The sequence below is a fragment of the Micropterus salmoides genome, unplaced genomic scaffold (assembly GCF_014851395.1).
Source record: "Micropterus salmoides isolate LMB-PRFRI ecotype aquatic unplaced genomic scaffold, ASM1485139v1 Ms_hic_scaffold_12, whole genome shotgun sequence".
Taxonomy (NCBI): domain Eukaryota; kingdom Metazoa; phylum Chordata; class Actinopteri; order Centrarchiformes; family Centrarchidae; genus Micropterus; species Micropterus salmoides.
The window spans coordinates 30231074-30254759 of NW_024040263.1; the positions used below are offsets into that span (position 1 = coordinate 30231074).

General features: G+C 40.7%; 2 protein-coding genes across 4 annotated transcripts in view; both read right to left on the reverse strand.

Moving 5' to 3' along the window:
• Positions 1 to 41: 41 nt before the first annotated feature.
• LOC119899785 (NACHT, LRR and PYD domains-containing protein 3-like) lies at positions 42 to 6921 on the reverse strand. The gene is made up of 9 exons (XM_038714534.1): positions 6747 to 6921; positions 3624 to 5244; positions 2960 to 3304; positions 2531 to 2695; positions 2261 to 2431; positions 1912 to 2127; positions 1651 to 1824; positions 612 to 785; positions 42 to 465 (listed from the first exon to the last, which is right to left on the reverse strand). Exons 2-9 carry the CDS (start codon positions 5225 to 5227, stop codon positions 450 to 452), a joined length of 2865 nt encoding a protein of 954 aa, XP_038570462.1. The 5' UTR covers positions 5228 to 5244; positions 6747 to 6921; the 3' UTR covers positions 42 to 449.
• Positions 6922 to 10163: 3242 nt separating this feature from the next.
• The window catches only part of LOC119899788 (ras and Rab interactor 2-like), a 39975-nt gene continuing 26452 nt past the window's right edge, over positions 10164 to 23686 (reverse strand). For 2 of the 3 annotated variants that reach the window (XM_038714537.1, XM_038714538.1), the window contains exons 8-13: positions 20965 to 22380; positions 16643 to 16725; positions 16120 to 16345; positions 15822 to 15953; positions 12254 to 12417; positions 10164 to 11860 (exon numbers count right to left, since the gene is read on the reverse strand). In XM_038714537.1, coding sequence (XP_038570465.1) covers positions 11534 to 11860; positions 12254 to 12417; positions 15822 to 15953; positions 16120 to 16345; positions 16643 to 16725; positions 20965 to 22380 — 2348 coding nt within the window. In that variant the 3' untranslated portion in view covers positions 10164 to 11533. Of the gene's footprint in view, positions 11861 to 12213; positions 12418 to 15821; positions 15954 to 16119; positions 16346 to 16642; positions 16726 to 20964; positions 22381 to 23686 lie in introns of all 3 variants that reach the window. The other variant, XM_038714540.1, reaches the window with a different exon arrangement.

Here is a 23686-nt window from a genome sequence, read left to right on the forward strand (position 1 = left end):
ATGGAGTGCTGCTACAACATAACAATGAACACACTGCAAAACAACACTAACAGTTTATTTTGCGGTGACAAGAGATTACATTTTATTCCAATTACTGCATTAGATTAACTACTTTAGTACATAACATTCATCATACATGTCCCTTCATATTTCTCAGGGTTATTTCACTTTCAAGTACAGGTCACTGCAACCTGAGAAAACACATGGCGGTTTAGAACTAAGGCACTGCATAAAAACATAAATCTATTGTACAAAGTATTATAAAAAAATAAGATAATAATCTTTAGAAAATAATCTTTAAAAAGAGTAGATAAGGCAAACAAATAAAACAAAACACCACTTGATATAGTTGCTACAATATGCACCGAAATACAGCGAAGTATGTGGTCTGAGAAATGTGAGCCAGTTGTAGCAGTTTGTGTCCTTGAGTCTGCCTTCTGTCTGTCTCCTCAATCTGTTGAGACACTGAAAGATAAGAAAATAGAGACAGGAGTCCGAAAGTGAGTGAAACTTCATTTCCTGGACTATATTACTGCTTCATACTGACCAGAGGATGTAGAAGTAAGAGCAATACACATAGGCATTTTAAAGTCCTCAATATAAGTACTCACTCTATTGTATGTAAGGAGTATTTCGGGTTCTTTGTTATTTCCATAAGGATCCGGATTCCTGAGTCTTCCAGATTGTTGCCCATCAGATGCAGCTCTGCCAGATGTTGGGGGTTTGACTTCAGGGCAGCAATCAGGAACTGAATGCTCTTTGAGCTCAGGCCACAGGTCCTCAGTCTGGAGAGAAACAGGAGTACTTGACATGGTACCATATAGCAGCTCACTCTAAATATTGGCAGCTATCAAATTAAATTGTAGTCAATGTATCATGTGGTTATTCTATAAGGATCAGAACAGTGGGCCTCATGCAAGAGCTTTTTCGTAATCTTTTCTTAACTTCCTCTTACTTTATTTCATACTGTGGGCTCGTATAACCGTGCCACATCAGACTTCAGATAACCAGCAGAGAGATGACGAATGCTTTCTGTGCGTAACTGACGCGCCGATAGTAACATTTACAGCTACAGTACCGCCCCATGTGTCAGGAACTGGCCATTCATGGAAATTACATCGCATCTCCTGCTTTCAGAGTAAATGAAAGTATCATTTGCTGAAACGTCAGCATCAGCACATGTATCAAAACATTTCAAATACCCAGCCCTTCGTTTGAGACGTGTTGGTTTTCTCATTGATTTACATGTGATGGTGGTAATATCACAGCGTGAATAAACGAGACTACATATCTGACAGGACATTTGGTGCCAGGTTTCTGTAATTGCTCCACACAGCCCATAATGTCGTACTTGTTGATTACTTGCTGATTTGGAAATCAGCATAGAGAAACAATATATTAGTTACAACATGTTTCAATTTCATAAAACGTGTTTTAAAGGAATAAAAGCTTTAATATTTGGACCCACTGTGGGCCTTCAAATAACATGACTGACAAGCTGTTAAGAGTCATATTGTGGTAATTATTAACAAAGTAACTAATAGTTACTTTGAGTAGCTGTCCTTACTAAATGGCTGAGTTATCTGGACCCATGTTTTGACTGACAACAATCTGTTCATTTTATTTTAACAAAAAAAAAAAACAACTTACGATAACTTCTCAAGTTTACAATGAGGGCTTCTCAATCCGATGCAGAGTTTCCTCACTCCCTTGTCCTGGAGGTTGTTGCCAGACAGGTCCAGCTCGCTGATAATGCTCTCCTCTGACGCAAATCCTGATGCAAGCTCTGCACAACACTCATCGGTCAGGCTGCAGTGACTCAGGCTGAATTAGAACAAAATCATATTACAGCACACGGTTCATCTAACATAACATTTCTGTAATGAAGAATTACATTTGAAAATATTTTACTTGAGAGATTTCAGATGGCTGTACTGATTCTTCAGTCCAGCAGAAATTTCTTTGACTCCCTTGTCTCTGAGGCAGTTCATGCTGAGGTCAAGGTCTTTCAGCTCGACTGCCTGCCAGTCTGTTTTTTGTATCCACCCACTGTAGAGCTGCGAGACTGAACACAGGACCTTTGCCAAATAAACGCAACCTGCACCACTGATTGCACATCTTGAAACACTGAAGGGAAATAAGACAAAATGTAAATAATCAATGGTTTAGGGATGTTAAGTTATTAGTATATGAGCAGTTTTAATTGAATATTGCAGAAATAATTCAAACTTAACAAAATATAAGAGCAAGGCAGTCTTACTTGAGTTTTTCCAGTTTACACCATGCGTACATGCCCTCGCAGATGAGCCCAAACCCTGCATCTGTCAAGTTGTTGTTGCTCAAATTGAGTTCTACCAGACTGCTGGCTTCAACCTTCAGATATGCCCCAATATTTTCACAGCTTAACGCAGTGAGGCCGCAGTGGTACATCCTGCCAAAGAGACATTAAGAGAAACAAAATGTTATTGTAATTTGTATCTGTTTGTTATGTCATGTTGACAAGACAAGCAGAATATTAACTCATACTCACTCCAGCTTTGTTAGCTGTGATATATCAAATTTTGCGAAGAGTTCATTGGCCCCCTTGTCTCTGATCATATTGATGCTAAGATCCAACACTTTCAGACAGGGATTCCTCTGCAGAGCTGAGGCCAGATAACAGCAGCCCCTTTCCTCAATGTTGCACTGTGATAGTCTACCATGAAAAGGAAATGGGATAGTAACATTACAAAATAAATATCTATAAAGCCACATTTCTATAATGAACACATTTAGTTTGAGTTTTTATTTTTTCCACTGCTACATTTTAAGGTAATTTTGTTTGGTGATTTCTTTAACTGTTATGATATAATTATTTCTCTTAACTGTGTAATTTTACCATCATCATCATTTTATGTGCAAATAAACATGTTATGCAGTAAAAGGGATTGAACAGGTACGTTTGTTTCCCAATACTTACTTTAGTGTTTCTAACTTGCATTCACAAGATCTCAAGCCATTTGCAAGATGTCGCAGCCCATCATCTCCTATTTCATTCCTGCTGAGATCCAACTCTTTCAGTTTGAGGGACTGGGTCAGGGCCGTGGCCAGATATTTACAGGCATGCGAGGTCATTTCACAGCCTTGCAACCTGAGTGTTTTCAGTCTGCAATTCGGATCGCTCAGCCCCTCCACAAGTTTCCCGACTCCATCGTCACTGATGCTGTTGTATCCCAGGTCCAGCTCTCTCAGGTAGGACTCTTTTGTGCTGAGGATTGTTGCTAAAGCTGGACAACACTTATCTGTCAGGTTAGAGAATCGCAGCCTGCAAGGAGATGGGAGTCAAAGACACATAAAAAATTGTAAACACATTGCATGCACAGACCAAAACCAACAATGAAGTGATCACACAAAAGTGAGGGGGAAAATGTGTTTGATGGCCTCAGCAACGGGGTCACAAACAAAAAAAACAAATTTTGAGATGGCCACCTCTCAGACCCAAATACAATCAAACCAAATGGAATTTTGTTTGTGGTGCTCAAAGCAATGAAAAAGTCAAATTTCCCATTTCAACACGCCTGATGTCTCAAAAAAACAAAAAAAGTGTAAATGTACAAATTTTCATGTATCGATGCTGAACTTACATGGCTTTCTTGGACTTCAGAATATGTGGTATGTGTCTGAGAAGACTTTCATCACATCTTTTGGACACTTGCATCTCAAAATGTCCTCGCATCCCTTCAAAATTGCTGGTCCTTTGGATCATGAATTGCCAATGCATCGGTGTGAATCCGTAGATCGGAGAGATGCCCGAGTGCAGAAATGACTTGACTTCGCTCAGTAAAGCCTGCCGGTCATATTCCCTCAGACAGTGGAACAGGCCCACAGCTCTGTAAGACAAAATGTTGTCAAGGATCTTCTTCTTGGTGTAGACAAACAGCCGATCGGTGGGCTCCAACATCCCGCGCTCCTTAATGAGGCCAAAGATGAAGCGAAGGAAGACATCAAATTTGCCCTCATCACTCTGCAGCGCCTGGTCCACGAGATACAGACAGTTAACAGACGGGGTAGGACTCGCTTCAATGTCGTCCAACTTGGTACACGCAGCCAAGAACTCTTGAATGCTCGAGTGACCAAAGCGAAACACTGTGGTGTTGTGCAGCCCATTCTCTTCTCTCAACACCAGTGGACACTCTCTGGCCAAAGCGGACGCTTCCTCAACACTTATGTCACTCGCTTGAAGGTCAGACTCATACATTACATTACCCTCTCTCATCCGAAGCAGTGCCAGCTTTTTCAGCTTGGCAATAATATCAGAGTTTGATGCTTTGACCAGATTTGAGTAAATTTGGGTTAGATTCAAAGGATTTATTTTAAACCCATCATCTGCTTTTAGATCATTCTTCAGAACAGTTGCCATGATGGTGCAGACTGGCGGTATCTGACAAAGGAAGTCCAGGCTTCTTGATATTTTCACATGGTCGATGGCTTTGTTGGCCAGATAATCATTACCGATAACTGTCCTGAAGTGCTGCTCCTTCTGTTCATCATTAAACCCCTCAACCTCAGTCTCTTTAAGCAAATGGCAATGAGGGATTTGTGCTGCTCCTGCATATCGGGTTGTTATCCATATGTGAGCTTGGGGAAGTAAATTCCCCCTGATCAGATTAGTCACTAGAACATCCACTGTGGATACCTCAGAAACATCACTCACAGTTGAACAGCTGAAGTTTAGCTCGAGATGATACTCATCCAGTCCATCGAGGACAAACCACACGTTGTTTTCATTCAAGCTGGAAACATTGAGCTCCTTTAAATCAGGGTAAAACGTCTTGAGAAGCTCAATTAGGCTCAATTTGCATTTTAGCAAATTTAACTCCCAGAATGTGAGAGGAAAAAGGAGGTGAATGTTGTGGTACCCTTTCCCTTCGGCCCAATCGAGAGCACAACTCTGCACTGTTGTGGTTTTCCCGACGCCACATACTCCCAAAGTAATGACTGTTCTTTTTCTGCTGTTGTGTTTGCAATCACATGATAAAATATCAGTGAGCAGGACAGTTTCAAAAAGAATCCAAGCATGAAGGTCAGACTTGTCAACATATCTAAACTCATGCTGGTGCAAATTTGGTAACGGGTAGTCGTGCTTGAGCGCCCGATAGCAAAGTCTTGAAGGAAGTAATGAGTACGCTTCATTCAGTTTCTGATACTTGTTCTTCAGTGTGGTTTGGAGACAGGTTTTGAGATCCATCACGGAGGCAGAGGTTCCTGAAAAAAGAGATGAATTTGAATTTCCTGCACAATCACAGCTAATTGTGATGTTTGTTTTGATCCATAAAAAGTATTACATTATTTTACGATTGCTTTGACTCACAAAGCAAAGTTTCAGTGTGCAAAACTCTTAATTCAGCCTAAATGACATGATTGTGGTACTGACAGAAATAGATCCAGAATACAGACGCATAATTTTAGCATAAACGTCACTGCTTATCACTGAGCATACAGATGACATGTGTGCATACATGTGCTCAGGCATTTTGATTAGGAAGTTAGCAGTTTGTTTTGGTGATAAGTCACTCTGTGCTGTTTTTCGTTCAATCAGCTGGACTGACTTAGCGTCTTATTTTTGTTTCACAGCTGGAATTTGCAGCACTAGTACAGAAGAGGACACAGTCAGTTGGACAGGTAGTTCCCAACGATAGAAAGGGGTCAGAGGGCCAAGTTTAAGAGTCAGTGGTTCATTGTTAAACGTAATGGTTGGAAAAGATCCACCTTTGCTTTTTAATTTCTCCAATACTAGCTACCTATAATGTGTATATAATTAAACAAGATACAAGCAACAATACTTGTAGCTTCGAGGTGGGTCAAGACAAAAAAAAAAACAACAACTTTATTTACATTGATAAGTTGAATGTTCATCCTTCATTTAACGCTTACATCTCAAAAGTGGCAGGTACAATTTCTGAGTGGCAGACAAAAGAAAAGCCTGGTGTTACTCTATATTCTTTCCAGTATTACTGTAGCTTACTGTGTGATTAAACTTAGAGGGGATTGAGGGGATATGATGCAATCATACTGTAGAGGTAAACACAACAATGATTTATGTCATTACCTATGCGCAGAACTTTGCACTGGTGTAACAGTTATAACAACCTCTTATTTAGTCACTTTATTTTAGGCTGCATATGAACAGTCTTGTAACGTTATACATAGTTTTTAAAAACAGAGTAATAACCACTTTGGCACTTAACTTTGTCTGGTTTATGTTTATGTCTCTGTATTAAGTGTGTCTGTAGCTTCGTGTTGTAACTATTGCTGCCGTCTAAAGAAAAGTTAAATGAAGATAAATAAACATGTTCAGAGATGAACAGAAGTTACATAATGCGATGCTCTGGTAAACTTCCTGCGTCATGTGACAAGTGTTCATTTGAAGCGGATAATTTCATTTAAATTTTCTTAATTTCAATATAAGGAGTAACGTTATAGCTAACTGAAACTCTGTTGAGCCAAAGCAATGGTAAAATATTGTAACTTAACGCAAACCTTTTAGTTTAAACCCACTGAAAAACAGCTTTAGAAAACGAAAGCAACGGAAGTTTGACGTGACGCCCTTTATAACCGTTGAGTTAGCTTCCGGTGAACTAAAGCTTGCATTAGCCTTTAATGCTAAAACCGTTTAGCCGTAGCTGCAGATGACGGTTACAGTTAACGTTTTATCGGCTAACGTTGCTGTTCTGTAACTGTCTGTAACGGCAACACGGCCTACTCACCAAGAAGCACGAGAACATGACCCTTCCCGTACAGACGGAACAGCGGAGCTCACTTGAGCACTAGTGAAAGACAAAGCAAAAATAAATAAATAAAAAATCGTGGGGTGTGAAAGTGTAACTAAAACTAAAGTTACATCCCTGACTGTGCCGCTGTGCTGAACTGGGTACCCGAGCAAGCGAGGTGGGCGTAGACCAGATAGATGAGTGTGACCAGACCGACCCGCCCACACAAGCCTGTTTTCCTCGCTTAAAAGCTGAAATCTGATTAAAAATAAATAAATTTTAATAAACATTTATTAGTCGCTCATAAAATCCACAGCAGTGCTGCTCTATAGCAAGATTTCACCTGATGCCCCTGGATTTTTGTTCATAAACTTACACAGAAACAAACTGCACAGGTTTGTCTTGTTTTTCTTTATTTTGAAAATATTTTGGAAACACAAACACACAACGTATTATAGATACAATATAAATATGTATATATTATATTATGTTATTGCAGAAAAAACTATATTACAGAAACCTTGCTTTCCTTTGCTTTCCTTGCCTTTCTTACAGCATATGTAACATTCCAAAAATTATAAATAAGACCATTGCACAAAAAATAAATAACTATTCTATTCTTGAGCCATTGTAGATCTCAGGTAGTTTTTAAATCAGTTTGAGCTTAGAGAAGCTCCTTTCAGCAGCAGCGACTGTCACAGGTAGAGTGGCAGAGATTCTCAGAGCGACCCACATATTGGGGAAAATTTCCATCAGCTTCTTCTCGTGCAGGAAAGTCAGGAGCTCAATGTTTGTCATAATTTTTGATGGCAGATGTGGAAAGTTTTGCATTTCTAATACAAGTTTAAATTCAAATTAGCGAACGTTACAATCACACACAGGTAACGGGGTTTTTTTCAGCAGGGCGGGGGCGATGGAGATTGATGCGTCACTCAGTCGGACCGGGGGGATTCAGGATTCCCCCGGGATTCACGATCGCTTTTTTTAATCCATAATATTTAAGTTGTATTAGTAATAAAAAAAAATTATTAAAAAAAATAATTTGGGCGCTCGGGCGACCCAAGGGGTGAGCGGCGCCCTTAGTATTTGCCTATTCCGCCTATGCCCAGGCTGATGGAGCCTACAGTTAATCACATGAACAGCCCTTTAAAGAGAGTAAACTTTATTATTTATATATATTTATATATATTATATATTTATATTTATTTATTTATTATTATGTTGATGTATCTAGGTGAAAACGCCTCCTATAAAGGTCTTCACAATTCCTACAGGCAGCATGTAGTGCTCCTGCCCTGTTGATATGTTCCACTGTGGTGCATAAGGTGTGATTTTCCCTGCTCCCCAAGCCAGACCTTTATATCTTTTTCACCTCTCCTTAGAAAGAACAAGATGTGAGGGTGAGAGAAGGGGGGGGGGGGGGGGGGGCAGCATCTGCCAAGATGCATTAGCCAGACTGACAGGACTCATCCAATTAGCCATCAAGGTTTTCCTTAAGCCCAGACCTCAGCCATCAAACCAAAAAACAAATCTGACAGTGTCAGACAACCTGCTGTGATATGTATTGCACAATTCTATGTGTGGTGCATGTTCATTCTGTGTTACTGTGAGTTTGCTCACAGCATTAATAATTAGTGTCAGTGTAATTTTTTTTTTAAACGGTGATGCAGTAGACATGACGTATGGTGTCATACATTAATGCATAACAGCCTGTATAAGAAGTCCTGCTGAGAATGATTTCTTTTAAGACTGTTTTACTATGTAACATTCTTCTTGATGCATCAATAAACATATTCATTAACTTTACTATATTTCACTCTTATTGGCTTTTTGATCCAACATGGTAATTGATCATACTCTTAGAGCTCCTCAAAACCTAAGGTGTGCTATGAATTTAAGATCCTCCATTCAAGGTACTGTAATGCTATTGATTTATGCTCATGTTTTAACCCAAGGCGGACTGTTCATCACGTACTTAAGTGATCACTTTAAATTGTAATATAAAACACCCACCATGTTTTCATCATTGCTATTTTACTTTAACATTCACAATCATTGGCTGTATTGATAGATACCCGATGTTCAGTAGTAGGCTACTTTTTAGTTGATATCTGACAACCTGTCTTTACCTACTGACCTTTATTTGATCCCTCACCACCATCTTTATCTATAGTACTCACTGACCAGAACAAGTTTAAGAAATACCACTCACTCCTCCAGAAAGTGATCTGCTAAAGTTCTTTAAAGAACCCCAAGTTAGAGGAAGACTCAAGACTCAGGAGTAAAAGTTGGGGTCAGTGATGGTTCGACACAAGAGATCTACAACATGGAGGTGTTGTAGTGTACGACTAATAATATGTTATTATTTATCATAGGAACTGTAGAAAGGCTAGTTTGATGATTATGAATGTGACATTATTTTTTAGACCACTTTCAAATCAAAGGCATGGGAGGTTCAATGGTGTGAACTGATTCACATTCTACTACTGAACACCAATTAATATGCAACGACTCTTAGAGAAGGCTCTCTCAGGAAAAGTTCATCTGACCTTATATATAAAACCAACAAAAATGCTCTTACCTTACTGTTATGGCAGAAAATTGTGTCCTCTTACATTTAATCTTATATGTATATTATTTTACTATTATTATTACTAATTTTGTATTGTGTTTTTATTCTAAACTTTCCTCCCCTATACTCCTTATGTTAGTCTGTGCACATTTACTAGGGTTTAGGTCAGAGCTGTGAGATTGTTTGGGTGTTTCCCTCTCTTGTTGTTTCTCTCCTCTCCTGGAATGTTCATTCAAGGCTGAGAGAGGATCTCTGTTTCCCAAAACATACAAACCTCGACTGTGTAAATGATTATGCATCCCTTTGCTCGGGGCCAGACACCCGAAGCCTCCCTAGGCGGCAGGTCTCTGGACCAGCTGTATTTGTGTTTTAGTACTTCTCTGTTTATTCTCTTTTGTTAATAAATTCTTCAAAGACAACAGTTGGTTGTTATTGAATTATTTGCTTAATCCCTCACCAGCAAGATGCAATTTCCACGACACTTACCACCTTACATTTAACCCCTGCAAATAATTAAAAATCTGTTTAATTACTGTATAATGTATACAGTTTGTAAATACATCAAGTAGACTGTCTATTGCTCCAGCACCTCAGCTAAGTCTGGCTGATTTAAGCAATTTAAGGCTGGTAAGGCTAGTATTGATCCACAAAGAAATCTGATATTATGCTCAATAACTGACACCATCCATCCATCGTCAAGCGCTTGTCCTGTGTACAGGGTCGCGGGGGGGCTGGAGCCAATCCCAGCTGACATCGGGCGAAAGGCGGGGTACACCCTGGACAGGTCGCCAGCAATAACTGACACGTCCTCTTAAAAATAATGTAGCAAAGATTGCACAACAAACAATAGAAACTGTTTTTTAATTGACTTTTGAGAAATAACTGGCATAAATCCAAGTCCACTATTGAGTGCAGTACAGAAATATTAAATCAGAATACAAATCTTTGTCACTTTACTGATGAAAAAGGTAACATTTGAATATAAAAATATTTCTACACAGACATACAAGCTACAACTGACCAGCAATTGCACAAAATAAAAATAAGAGTAATAAAAAAAAACAATAATTTTACTTATTAAATCAATGTTTTAGTTTTTATCTGGGTCATTTGGATGAAAGCTGACTAATCACTGGATGACAGCTGAAAGATTTCAGTAGCACGCAGTATGTTCAATTCCTTTCTAAGGCACCTGGGGTCACAGCAGTTAAGGCAAACGTTAGTTACATAAAATGCAATACAGTGGAAACCGCTTACAGAATCATTCCTATACAAAAGCTTTTTAAATCATTTGCTTATAGTAATCTAGTAGTCTGCTTACAGTGTTCAGTTTTTGCAAGCTGTCATTGCGTTTAGGCTCTCTTCTAATTTATTTGTACGAGGTTTTGGGACTGACGCAGGGTGTAATGACTGTCCCTGCCTGCTCTATTAACATTACTGTACTATGTGCGAGTGCGTGTGCTTGCTGTGCACACATGTGATATCTTCCTTCTGCTGTCAGTTAGTTTTACCCACTTTTACAGTGTGTAATTATCGCCACCCCACTCTCTCACAGCAGCAGGTATCTTTTGTAAAAAATGTGTTCAATCAAAATGTCTGCATTAGAAAAAAAGAAAAAGCGGTTAAAATGATCAACCACTCATTAGTGATCAATTTGACATGGACAGATGTGATCGCTATAAGTGGTTTCCACTGTATTAAAATGTATGACCTTTGCTTTGAGGTCGTTGATGTCCAACATTCTGAATTTAACACTTCACATACTAAAAATCCTGCCAACCAACCCTTTATGCACAGTCCAACAATTTCAATTTACAGCCTTATTAAACCAGATAAGGGCCACGTGGACTCTAAAAGGCTAAATTGTTGGTAACTTGAACAAATCCTGGAACAAACTTACAATTCCTTCATTCTTTCAGACCCAAATTTGAGCCCCAATCTTGAGGTGCGTGAGTGAAACACCAACACTTTCCATCCTTCCCCTTTGTGGTTCCTCATAAAAATAAATCACCTTGTCATTTGCATGGCGTCATATTTGATCAAAAAACATTTTATATCTGCATCACTATGCCAATATACAGCTTGGTTTCTGTTTCCATTCAGACATCCTCAAATCTATTTACAATACAAACATCTTCAAGCACCGAGACAATACCACAAAACAGAACTGTTGTTTAGGATCAAGTGAAGCAAGCTGTTACATACTCCTCCACTATTCAACGTGAAGGCAGTTTCCATTGTGCATAACAGCTGGAATACAGAGGTTAAGGTTAGGCACCCTCCTGTAAAGAAAGTGGAAGATGTGTGCACAGGGCCGGCTGTGGAGCTCAGCTTTGATTCGTTGAGGGTGTGTGTCCGGGGCGAGCTGCTGGCTGGTGTCCTCAGTGACCAGAAACAGTGCGTAGTTCTCAGGGTCGGGGATCTTGAACTTGTAGGCGCAGATTGAGCAGACTTCCTCTGTTGTTGTGTAAGGGTGGACGACCAGGGTTTTGGCCGTGCAGCCAGTGTCCACTTCCTGCAGGGCTACACGGAGATAGTTCTACAGAGAGAAACAAAAAGTCCTGTGTTAACATTTGGCAGTACAAACAGAAATCTCCACAATGAATAAAAGAAGAATGACTGATGAGTCCAGCAGGCAGGCAGAAGAAAAAAAAAAACAGATGCAGTTATAGTGGAGTGGAAATAAATCCATGCAGTTGTTAAATGTTGCACTAGAGGGAGCTTTCTACCAACAAATTGAACCACAGATCCGGATCCACATGCTGTGATGTTAGTAGAGAATGTAGATGGTCCTTTTCACTGATGAGGGCCAAACACAGCACTTTTCATGCACCTTTCCAATACTGAACACGAAGTTTGGATTTATTTGGAATTGGTACAACTTAGACTCACTGCCTGGATGTTCAAGGTGAGTTCAGGTCAGGCGTGATACCTGAAAGTCTTCCATGGACGGCACTGAACGCTGGGCGGTGCGCCGGCGGTGCCACTGGTGCAGAGTGTTCCTGGCCTCGGAGCTCAGCACCCGGGCTGCCTGCTCCTCCTGGAAGTTTTTGATCAGGGCCATGGCTCCGTACGCGCTGGTTAGGTAGTAGCCCCCTGGGGGGTAGAAAGGAGAGAAAGATGTTTGAAATGCTTAATGGAGAAAAAGAAACAAAACTGAACTGACATTGAACCCCAGCAGGGTTAGTGATCTAGAAATGAAACCATAAGACTTCATTTACAATGTTAGCGTCAAACACTTCCTCCTTTGTAATAAAAAAAGAAACTGTACTTTCCAAAGGATATACATCATATTTGGGCAATGAGCTCACATGCCAGGTTAATGGGAAAATATTTCATTCTGGCCAGGTTCAGCCTGCTTTTTCCTCTGAAGCTGTTCCAGCCCATTCAAATCAAACGCCAGCTGAAACTTCCTACCAATGTCCTTCATACGCCTACATTTCTCTAGCATGCTTCCCAAACCTTCCTGGTCAACTCAACTCAGCGGAGATGGTCCTGGTAGAAGACCAGTGTTAGACTGAACTAAAACAAAACTGAAGAATCCTAAAACTTAAGTGAAAATGAAATCATCTCCCACAAGAAAACTCTTTCTATTTCACTGCAGTAGTAACAATCATGTCTTCAATCGAGACTATACCGCAGTGATTAGGAACATTTCCAAAGAGCTATAGGCAGTTTTGACTACCTTCTTAGTCACACACAGCTTCCTCTTACAAATAAAATATATGAATGAATGCAAAAGCAAGAAACCAGGATCTTCTGTACACTCACAGGTTTAGCTGCTACAGCCTTTCTTACTCTGGCATAACCGGTACCCTATAGCGGCTAACATTAGCTGACTTCAGAAAGAAATTGCTGTTTGGAAAGAAAATAACTGAGTTTACGTTATGATTCCTCACTACTTACTATGCTACGGTTATGCTACGTTATAGCATACAACCATCATCCATCAAGTGTCACTTGTGACTTTGGCAAGGGTTATACAGTTTTGCCTTAAAGGCAACCCTCAAAACTAACACATGGAACCAGTGCTAACACTGAGCTAAAATAACCTGGCATTTTTGTTTTGATGGCAGGGTTTTGACAGAACCAAGGTGACACAATTGCAATAGTAAAGCAAGAATAAAATACATTGTTTTTATACTAAATGATAAAATAGCTATTTTGATCTATTGCACTAAAATAACTTAAAAAGGTATAGCAAACTTCTTTTCACCTGTTCATTAGATCTCAAATAATCACACAGATATACAAAATGAACCTACCGGTATATTTCATCTTTCTTGCTTTAAGTTTTACTCGTTAGACTCGTAGAACTGATGTGAACTGTAGAAAATTGTCTGCTTTTGATATTACATTTAGTCATTTTATCCCTTATTTATATAAACATATTGATCAGAGCAGGCAAAACAGAAACTACAGGCATATATGGAGAATCCTTATATAACTTACACAGGGCTGCCAACTTTTTAAATTTAGTTTGGAGATATACAGAACACTTAGACAGAACATTAAACACTTCCTGCATTATGGTGAAAAATCCAGAAAGGAAAACACATTCAGGCGGCAGATGACAATTCAAAATATTAAATAAATAACAGAATATATTGTAGTAAGGCTCTCAGGCATTCTGTATTGCTTTCAGATGTGTTTTCTCATTTTCCCTGGCGAGTCAACACACATTTATGCATGATTTAGTCTTTAGTTTCTATGTTTTGGCGAACAGAGATCCTCTCTCAGCCTTGAATGAACATTCCAGGAGAGGAAAAAAACAAAACAATCTCACAGCTCTGACCTAAATCCTAGTAAATGTGCACAGACTAACATAAGGAGTATAAGGGAGGAAAGTTTAGAATAAAAACACAATACAAATATATCTATAACAAAATTAGATGCCTGGACTTTCATAGCTCCTGTGTTTCAGTGAGTTTTCTGCTCATGTTCAAAACTTTCAGCACATTCAAAATCTAGCCCACATATCCGTGTTCCCTGACATGTAGAGAGTCATAGAAAGTTGTAATATTACGAGAATCATTTAATTAAAGTTTATAAATATTTTTTTAAAGTCTACCTGCCCTACACTCTGCTGTGCATTAGCCTACGTTAGTGCTGATATGGTAGTATCCCCTTCAGACCGTCTGAAAGACAGAACCGTTTGGGACTGTACTGGATGAGACATGAAAAACAGAAACTAACTGTAAACACTTCTCAGATCAGGCAGAAATCTCACCACAAATCCAAACAAATGTTTACTTCAGCACCTCCGATAAAGGGCAGCTCATAGCAGCTTCAGAGGGAAGCATCCTGGAGCAGAGAGCCAGTCTCAAACAGAGCATTTTTATAATGCAAAACTCAACCGCTTTTTTTGTTTTTCCCTGCATGAGAAAATTGATGTGTGGCGTGAGAGAGTATAAAAAGAGTCTCACGCTCAATGAGAGTGGGCAACACTTCAACAACCTAATTGTTCTAACTTTTGTCGGCACACAGTTAAGTGCTTCCTCCTTCCATTGACCAGGTTATACAACAGGCTGCAATGGACATTAACATAATATCACATTGTAATTTGCCTCACCTCAAATATCCAACATTATATAATTTGAAGTGGAGGTTAACGCCTTCTGAAATATTTAAACAGCTGAGGAGCCTGGGTACTTGTGAAGTGTCTTTTCCCCTCCAGTCTCCTCCTCACATGCGCAACACAGATAGAAGGACAGGTTCTGGCTTCTCCCTTTATGGTCTTTGCTTACATGTGTTGGACCTTTAACCTTACGTTTTTAAAGAAATAGACCAACATTTTGGGAAATACAAATGAGTATAATTAAATAAACTAAGTGCAAAGAAGATGCCACAGCATGGGTTGTAACATGCAGGAAGGAAGAGATTGAACTGAATACATGGGCCAGCTTTCAAAGCCCCTGGGGAGCGCAATCAGCTGACGACTCTGCCAAATTCAGCCAATTGTCTGCTTAGGTTGGAGGGACAACCTCCAAACACTGGGACACAGCACTCTTTCGCTGTCTTTCTGACAGTGAGATGACAACATCAGTGTCAATCTCATGTCTGGTAAAGTACGGCGCTGAGGTTAGCATGTTATTAGCCTAGGCTTGTATGGAGACATATAGCCAAAGTTCAAAAACACACCTTCCAACAACTCTAAATTCAACTAATTAACTTGTATCTCACCCTGAGATAATCATTTATTACATTACATTTAACGTACAGGTTAAGCACATAAGATATAACTTGTTATTGAGTGACCTTATGAGGTTTTGGTTTAATTATTTTTTCACTTTATGGAGAGCCAGGCAAGTTGTTTCCCTCCTCAATGCTAAGCTAAAGACACCCAGACTCCAGCTCTGTACTTAATGCACCAAGAGGACAGGGGTAAAGGCCAAAGTATGTGATACTGTACTCATTGTATATTGTGTGTTTTTTACAACTATGTAAATATACTATGAAAGTCATTGATCATGAAAACGGTGCAAACCAACAGGACCTACCCTCTCCCTGCAGCAGAGATGGGTCCAGCAGCTCCATCATGTACTGGATCTCTGTGTCTAGCTGAGGCATCTCACACTGAGCAACAACATAAGTCAGCATGGGCAGGAAGTCATCAGCACCGTACATCCTCCCTGGAAGGAAGCAGACAGAGAGCGGAGAGGCCGGTAGGTGTGGTTGTCACACAGGTTAGACAGAGGAAGCAGCTATAAACAGCATCTGAACCTAAGATGGAAAATAAAGCTCTTTTCACAAAACATTTTGTCTTGCAAAAATAAGAAGTGAAACACTTCTTCATACCTGAGTTATCCTGCATGATGGTGTAGATGAGTTTACACACACGCAGCAGCAATGACACCTTTTTCTCGGGGGAGTACATCTTCCTCATGTTTAGGAACTTGTGGCGGATCTTCTCAATAGCCATGGGGTCAGGGGGCACAGCTCCGTCCACCCCTAGCTCCTGAGGCTCCTTAGTCTTAGCCAGGGCCAGGTTCTCCCTCAGCTGCTGCAACGCTCCGCTGCTCACCTGTAGAGAACAGACCAACTTAATGGTAAGGTTTACTGACTCAATAGGCCAGGTCAGGTGATAAACAAAACATTAATACTGTGTCTTTATCTTTAATGTTTCTAAGCTCCTCTTTTAGGGTAGTACGTAAGGATATGTGGAAGGATTCTGCTCACCCTTAAAAAATTAAGGTTGGGAAATTTTCTTTCACTATGCCTCATGTGTTTTAAATACAGTGTTCCTTGTCTAGCTAAGAAATTATACTTTTCTTATGATGGTGTGAAATAGTGGGCTAAGAAGATTCCACCCATCTCTTACCTGGAAGTCATGTAAAGCCACCTCGATCACGCTCTTCAGAGGCTTTAGGACACACTTGTGCATGGCCTTCTCTAGCACCTGGTCTGTAGAGGATGACAGTAACACACATTACATTCACTGTGTTTTACAAAGTTAGCTGACATCGCAAACGCTAAAATGACATTTAACCTCAGAGAACCAACCATCTCATTGGCCAGTGACATACACGACAGGATTTAGCTGGGTTCAAGGGTTATGAAAGTACACTTTCATACATGTCCTTAATATTCCACTGAACATACAGATACACTCTTAACTTCCAGTCATCATGGGACTTTCTTTGATATGTTTCTTTTTTTTAAGCATTTCTTGCCTTTATGTTTATAGCAAGAGGAAATGAGGGAGAGAGAAATGGGGCGACATGCAGCAAAGGGCCAAAGGCTGGATTCGAACCCAGGCCGCTGCAGTAAAGTCTTGACAGTCTTCACATATGTATAGTATTTAATTTTATTCAAAAAGGCCATGAAATTATTCAGCAAACACTACTCAAACAGGAGTAAAGCAAGACACCATTCTTGCACAAGATCAACAATAGTGGCCACTGACTGGAATACACAGAGTAAGAACCGCATTTGTGCAATATATGTACAAAAACAGCATTTTACAAAAATGTAGCAAACTCAGCGTGAATCCTTTGTAATTCCTGGCTTTCAACAACTTCAAGTAACACATTTTATAACTGACTAACCATTTAGATTACATATTAGTGTTTTTGTTCAAAGGGCAACCTGAAGAGTGAAAGAGTGGCAGATATATTGAGTCTGACCCTTGACAAATCCAACATAGAACTCTACCCTATTCATAAATATACCGTGGTATTTCAAGAGTCTTGAATATAAGGCATGTGTATGGAAAATATATTGTAATATTTACAATTACAGGTAAGAAAGCCCCGCCTGAACTGTTGGTTTTGCCTCTTTTGGGGGGGTCTAAGCTTTAACTAGCGGGGGTCAGACCCCCCCAATCCCCCCCCTTAATTCAAATCATGCATTAAACAGACAAGACAACATGTTTAACAGGATTAAAAACAAAGCGAATTAAAATTAGTGATGTGCGATACCACTTAATTCCTATCCGATCCAATGCCAAGTAATATCCTTGCTGGTATTTCCGATACCGATACTTTTTACATATTTTATTTCTAGTTTAATGTGACCTCCCCTCTCCCGTTTCTGTATTTATGAGAGAAATAAGGAGAAGGCTGTAGCCTTACCAATTCAAAATAATAGCTGCATAATGACAAGACATCAAACTACTGTCATATTCTTTAATCATAATAAAAATATCCTGCCTGTAGCAAACTCAGTGTGAATCCTTTGTAATTCCTGGCTTTCAAAAACTTCAAGTAACACAATTTATAACTGACTAACCATTTAGATTACATATTAGTGTTTTTGTTCAAAGGGCAACCTGAAGAGTGAAAGAGTGGCAGATATATTGAGTCTGACCCTTGACAAATCCAACATAGAACTCTACCCTACTCATAAATATACCATTCATTCATCTCGCATGCAGTAAAAAAGTTGCTCTCGGACCTCTACAATGGCTCCATCTGTACCTCCTACCTACCTACATAAGCTCCAAATAATTTCCTGCCTTCTTCAACTATGTACAGCATGGTACATTTACACAATTGTGTCTTATTGTTTCCTGGCAGTACTGCCACAGCGATTCCTGCATACGCATTCCCAGCCTCCAGGCAGTGTTTATGCAGTGAGCTACATGGAACCAATGTCTTGCAACACCGTAAACAAGTTAGCATGCACATACAAGAATCCTGAGTTGCATTCATGGTGAGTCCGAAGAACACTACAGGGTGAATGTGCACCTACACTACAGCACAATCCTCCACATTCTGTCTAACAACCATGTGTCGTGGGTCGCTTGAGTTAAGGGTTTGGTGCTTGAATGCATACTGCTAGGACAAATAAAAAGTTATGAACGATGTGAGGCCTGGGATGTTTACAGAGGCTGGATAAGTCTGTCAAATCATGTGTACACAAGGAGGGGTGCAGAGACTAATAATGACACACCCTCACACACACGCACACACACCCACACACGTTCTGATTACAGACATCCTGATTCCTTCCAGAAAGGCTAATTTCCTTTGTATATTGAGCAATGATTGTTATTGGGGTTTATCAAGATTACAACCTGTATAAAGACTTCCCTCAACTACAATAAACGGCAGGAGAGTGTGTGGTATAAAGAGTTTAATCATGGAAACACACACACACACACACACACTCATCAGCAAGAATGTACACTAAAAACTTTATGTACTTTAAAAGCACACAGTTTTCTGATTTACAATCCAGAAATGACAGCCTTTCCTTTTAATTCAAATCCTCCCAGTTAGCTCATATTACAAGTTAGGGTGTGTGCTGACCGCCACACTGCAAAAAGTGAGCTTTCAAAAACAAGGAAAAAAAGCATAAAAAATTGGGAAATATTACTTAAAATAAGCAAAATTATCTGCCAAAAGAACAGGAATATTTCACTTAAGGACTAAAAAAACTTGTGAAATTGAAAGTGAAATTCTCTAATAATAAAAATATCTCATCAGACAAAAGACAAATATATTTTGCTTTCAATTAAGATAATTAATCTTACTTAGATTTTAGTTTTTGCAGTGCATACACCCTCCCTTTACAATAAATAGTTGGCCAAACAAACAAAACATTTAGTATCATAGTCCCTACAAATACTCAAATGGTTGGACTTCTAGCTCCCCTTTTACTACAAACACAAAAGATTTAGAGTGAGACTTCAACATTTCTTTCCCAAGACGTCAGACTTTCAGCCATAACGTAACCACACTCTTTTTAATCTTTCTGTAAACACTCCTCATAGAAGCACAGACACCAGCTAAACTCTACTTCTCCTTTCTTTAAAAATTTTCCGTAGAATTGCAGCATGACGTCAGCCAGACTGCATGCTCCTACTCGTAGAGTTTTGTAGAGTTTTGTTTTGATTTTCCAGGACAATGTATTCCTGTTATTCACCTCTAATCGTCTAAAAAAATAAATTCCTCTCATGGTGGGATCTCTAAAAGAGTTTGGATTGCCTGCTCAGACAAAACTATTAACCTTTTGCTTACCTCAACAGTCGCCGTTTAAAAAACATTTACATTTCTTCACGAGATCACTTGTTAGCGTGAGATGCTTTATGTGCGTATGTGTGGTCTGTTACCACAACCAGAATGGAGCGCTTCTCTGTCCCTGAACAAGGCTTTGCTGTTATTGTTTACAATGAACAAGGGATTTGAGATGAGTGCAAAGACATGCTTTCATATTCATGCCAATTCTTAAGTCCAGAATAGTCTGACTGGAATGAAACATCCATTTCATAGGGCTGCTCATGCCTTCAAACTTTATTTGTAAATCATCATGACCTCAATTAGTATGAGTTTCAGTGCTAACGCTGCAACAATACTTTCACAGCTACTTCATGTAACAAAAGAAACCAAAGTTCTCAAATGTCAAATGTTGTCTAAACACAAGCAGCCGCACCAGAATTTTGCCTCAATGAAATAGTCTAGAGACTACGTATCTGACCAAACATTCAGCACCATGTAGGTCGAATACAAATACATTTAAATGAAAGTTCTGCCTTTCAAAATGAGCCTCAACTGCACTGTGAGATCATACCGATGAACAGAAGCTAAGAATAACTCACTGGGGCACAGCACACCGGCATTTCAGTAACTCAACACCAGTAATGAGGCAGACTAATATGGAAAACTTCAACTAGTTTGGGGTGGTGCTGGTGCATAGATAAGATGCTTGCCTTTGGTGTGGGAGACATGGTGGATGTCTCCCACTGTGAGACATCCACCATTGTGTCCCTGAGCAAGACACTTAACCCCTTGTTGCTCCAGAGGCGTGCGACCTCTGACATGTATAGCAATTGTAAGTCGCTTTGGATAAAAGCGTCAGCTAAAATGAATAAATGTAAATGTAGTTTGATTCCCAAGACAATGGCACGCCCGGGCACTCGCTGAACGTTGTCAATGAATGAAGTCATTTTGTAAATCTTCTCTTTTCTGAGCCAACACTAAAAAGGTTTTACTTCTCAAATTAAACTGGAAGGAAAACATGTAGAGAAGTGAATACTGTCAGAGATCGGATGTGACTAAAACATCCCACACATGTGCCCACGCGTTCAGAAGCAGATGTTTAACAGATCAGAATACATGATCCCACCCTGCAACCAACAAATCTCAAGAGAACATGTAACTTCATGGTTTTAAAGATTGCCAATCTTCTTGGCCGACTTACCAATCTGGTCCTCCGGTATGAGCGACTCTATAGGGGGGTCTAGCTCAGAGCTCTGGCGCAGGTAAGCCTTCATCTGTGTCATAAACTGCCTGAGAGTCTGCAGAAAATCCATCCCTGATGTGTGACAGCCTCGGTTCTCCTGAACAAAGCTGATGTAATCCTGGACTAGGGAGCCAAAATATGAGCTTTTGTCCCTGGACAGCTCAGCGATCCTTTTCACCGCCCGTCTCTCCGGGGTCATGAGGGAGCTGAGCATCCCGCTAACCTTGCGGAAGCGTCCCTTCAGCGCCCTGGGGAGGACAAAAGAGCCACCACTCAGGCTCACGCCGACCCTGTGTCGCCGCGCTTTGAAGGACGGACGGAGGCGCATTTCTAGGTCCGTCTCCAGGCCGACGCCATAGTCTTCCTCTTCCTCTTCTTCTCCATCTTCATCGTCTTCACTACTATCTTCCACTGGATGATTAAGGTGTTGGGATGGGCTAGGGGCCAGGCCCAAAGAGAATCCAGGAGACTGTGAATATTCCAGTGAGTCAGAAGAAGAAGTAGACATGCTCATGTCACTGAGCCGCTGGCGTCCTCTCTCATTAGGAAGGGATTCTGGGCTCCCATCATTTTTGTCCAGTATTTCATCAGCAGGGACGGCAGGTGAAAGCTTGCAGGATGGAAGCTTGGCACGGGACAGAGCCTTGGCGATGGTCTCATCATCCAGGGCAATGTGGCAGCGGTGAGCTTCCAGATCAGGCTTCTTAGGCCTAGGAGGTGGTGGGTTTGAAGGCACGGGGATTGGTGAGCTAACAGTTTTGGATGGGCTGCTATGCTTGGCACCCATTGATGGTCGAGCGGGTGCTGGGCGTCTGCTGGGGGACTGCTGTTGCCTCACAGACACAGCAATGGCTTCTGGCATGCTCTTGGGTCTGGTGGTAGCTGCTGGAGGTCCAGGTGGAGGTGGGGCAGGGCGCCGGCGTGGCATTGAGTGTGGGGGAGGGGGCCGAGGGGGAGGGGACCGCGATTTGCCGCTCAGTTTAATCTTGTCCACCTGCTGCTCGCTACCTTGACTGCTGCTTAATGGCTTCACGGATGTTTTCTCCGCATTGTCTACATTGTTATTAGACTTGGCGGCATGTGAAGGCACATCGTCCTCACAGCGGTGGTGGTGCTGGTGAGTCTGGAGAAACAAGGGGTTGACGAAGCACAGAGGGCCGCTGGATTGTTTTCTCTCCAGACGAAAGGAAGATGGGGGAGCGCAGGGCCGTAGGGTCGGGGGCGCGCTGTCACACTGAGCCCCGGGGTATCTCTGCTGAGACCCCTCAACCTCCCTGTTCCTGTTCGTTCGCTGGGGGCTGAGGGTACGGCTCAGAGGACGACTGGGGCGTGGAGAGGTGCGACGCTGACTGCACAGGGCAGAGTCCCAGAAACCTGTAATACACAGACACAGAGAGGCAAACATTAACTAACCTTAAGTTAGACATATACTTCTCCATGGACAATTCAAGGTTCCCAGAAAGAGAATTTCCTCAGACAGCAACTGGGATCAAAAGTCTTAACAGATCAGTTAAAGAAAAGACTCAGCTGTTTTTTTTTACCAAAGGTTCAGTTCTTTCCTCAAAGATTTCCTAAGTTTTCTCCTCGCCTGTCATTTTGCTTGGTTGCGTCTTGCTTGATAGCAGAAGTGCGGTGAGTTCAGCTCTGTGCCTCTTGGCTGACACACAACCAGAGACACAAAGAGGGAGTCGCCCATGCAAATCACAGAGTGGGAGGGAACTAAACACACCACACAGCACTCAGTTCCCGTTCCTCCACTCCCTCTGCCTCCTCTGTTTTCCTCTTTTCCTTCTACATGTTGCTGTATTTCCCCTAGCTGAGTATTTAAGGATACTATCTACTATTGATTAATCTATTTCTATCTACAAACCTTATTTATATCATTTTCCACATGTCTTGACAGTGCAAGTGTCCAATAACAGTGGAGGACATGTACTCTCACTGTGACGTTCTTTTCCACTGAATCCTCCCATTGTTTTCGGCTATTTGGCAAGACAGTTCTCATGCTCATGCTTCACATATTCTTTATTTATAATCTCACTTATTTTATTGTTGTTTTTTTTAGAGATGAGAGCAGTAATGCCTTAACACCTTCACCGCCTGTCTCTCTAACACGCTCAGCTCTAGTAGCCAAGCATAAATAGGAAGTTAGAAATATAGTGACACGATTAAACCAAACTGAAATGAACAAGCAACCAATAACGCCACTTCAACATATCTATGAATATTCGTTCGGGCTAAAAATGGAATTGTTAACTTCGATTATCGGGGCATTAAAGAAGCAGGGTCCAGCTGATAAGCAGTTTCATATGTCTTTTAATACCTCGGTGTCTGGAGACTGAAATCTGCCTATGGTATTCTTACTGGTCCATGTGAGCAATGACCACCTGACACCGCAGTCAAGACTGAAGCAGGCAACTCACTCCAAATAGCACATTTAATACTGACTGACCTCACTATAAGACACTGATTCCACAAAAGAGGAGTGCTGCTCACTTTGATTTATGTCAATATTTATATGTGATTTTCAAATAAAAATTGACAGATAAGAGATTTTGTTTATAACCAACGCAATAAAGTTGTGTAATTTATAAGGCCAGTAAAGCTCACATGATAAATGTGTACAACAACAGAGTCATGTCATACTCAACATTCTGCTGCTCTGAGTAATGTTTTTATT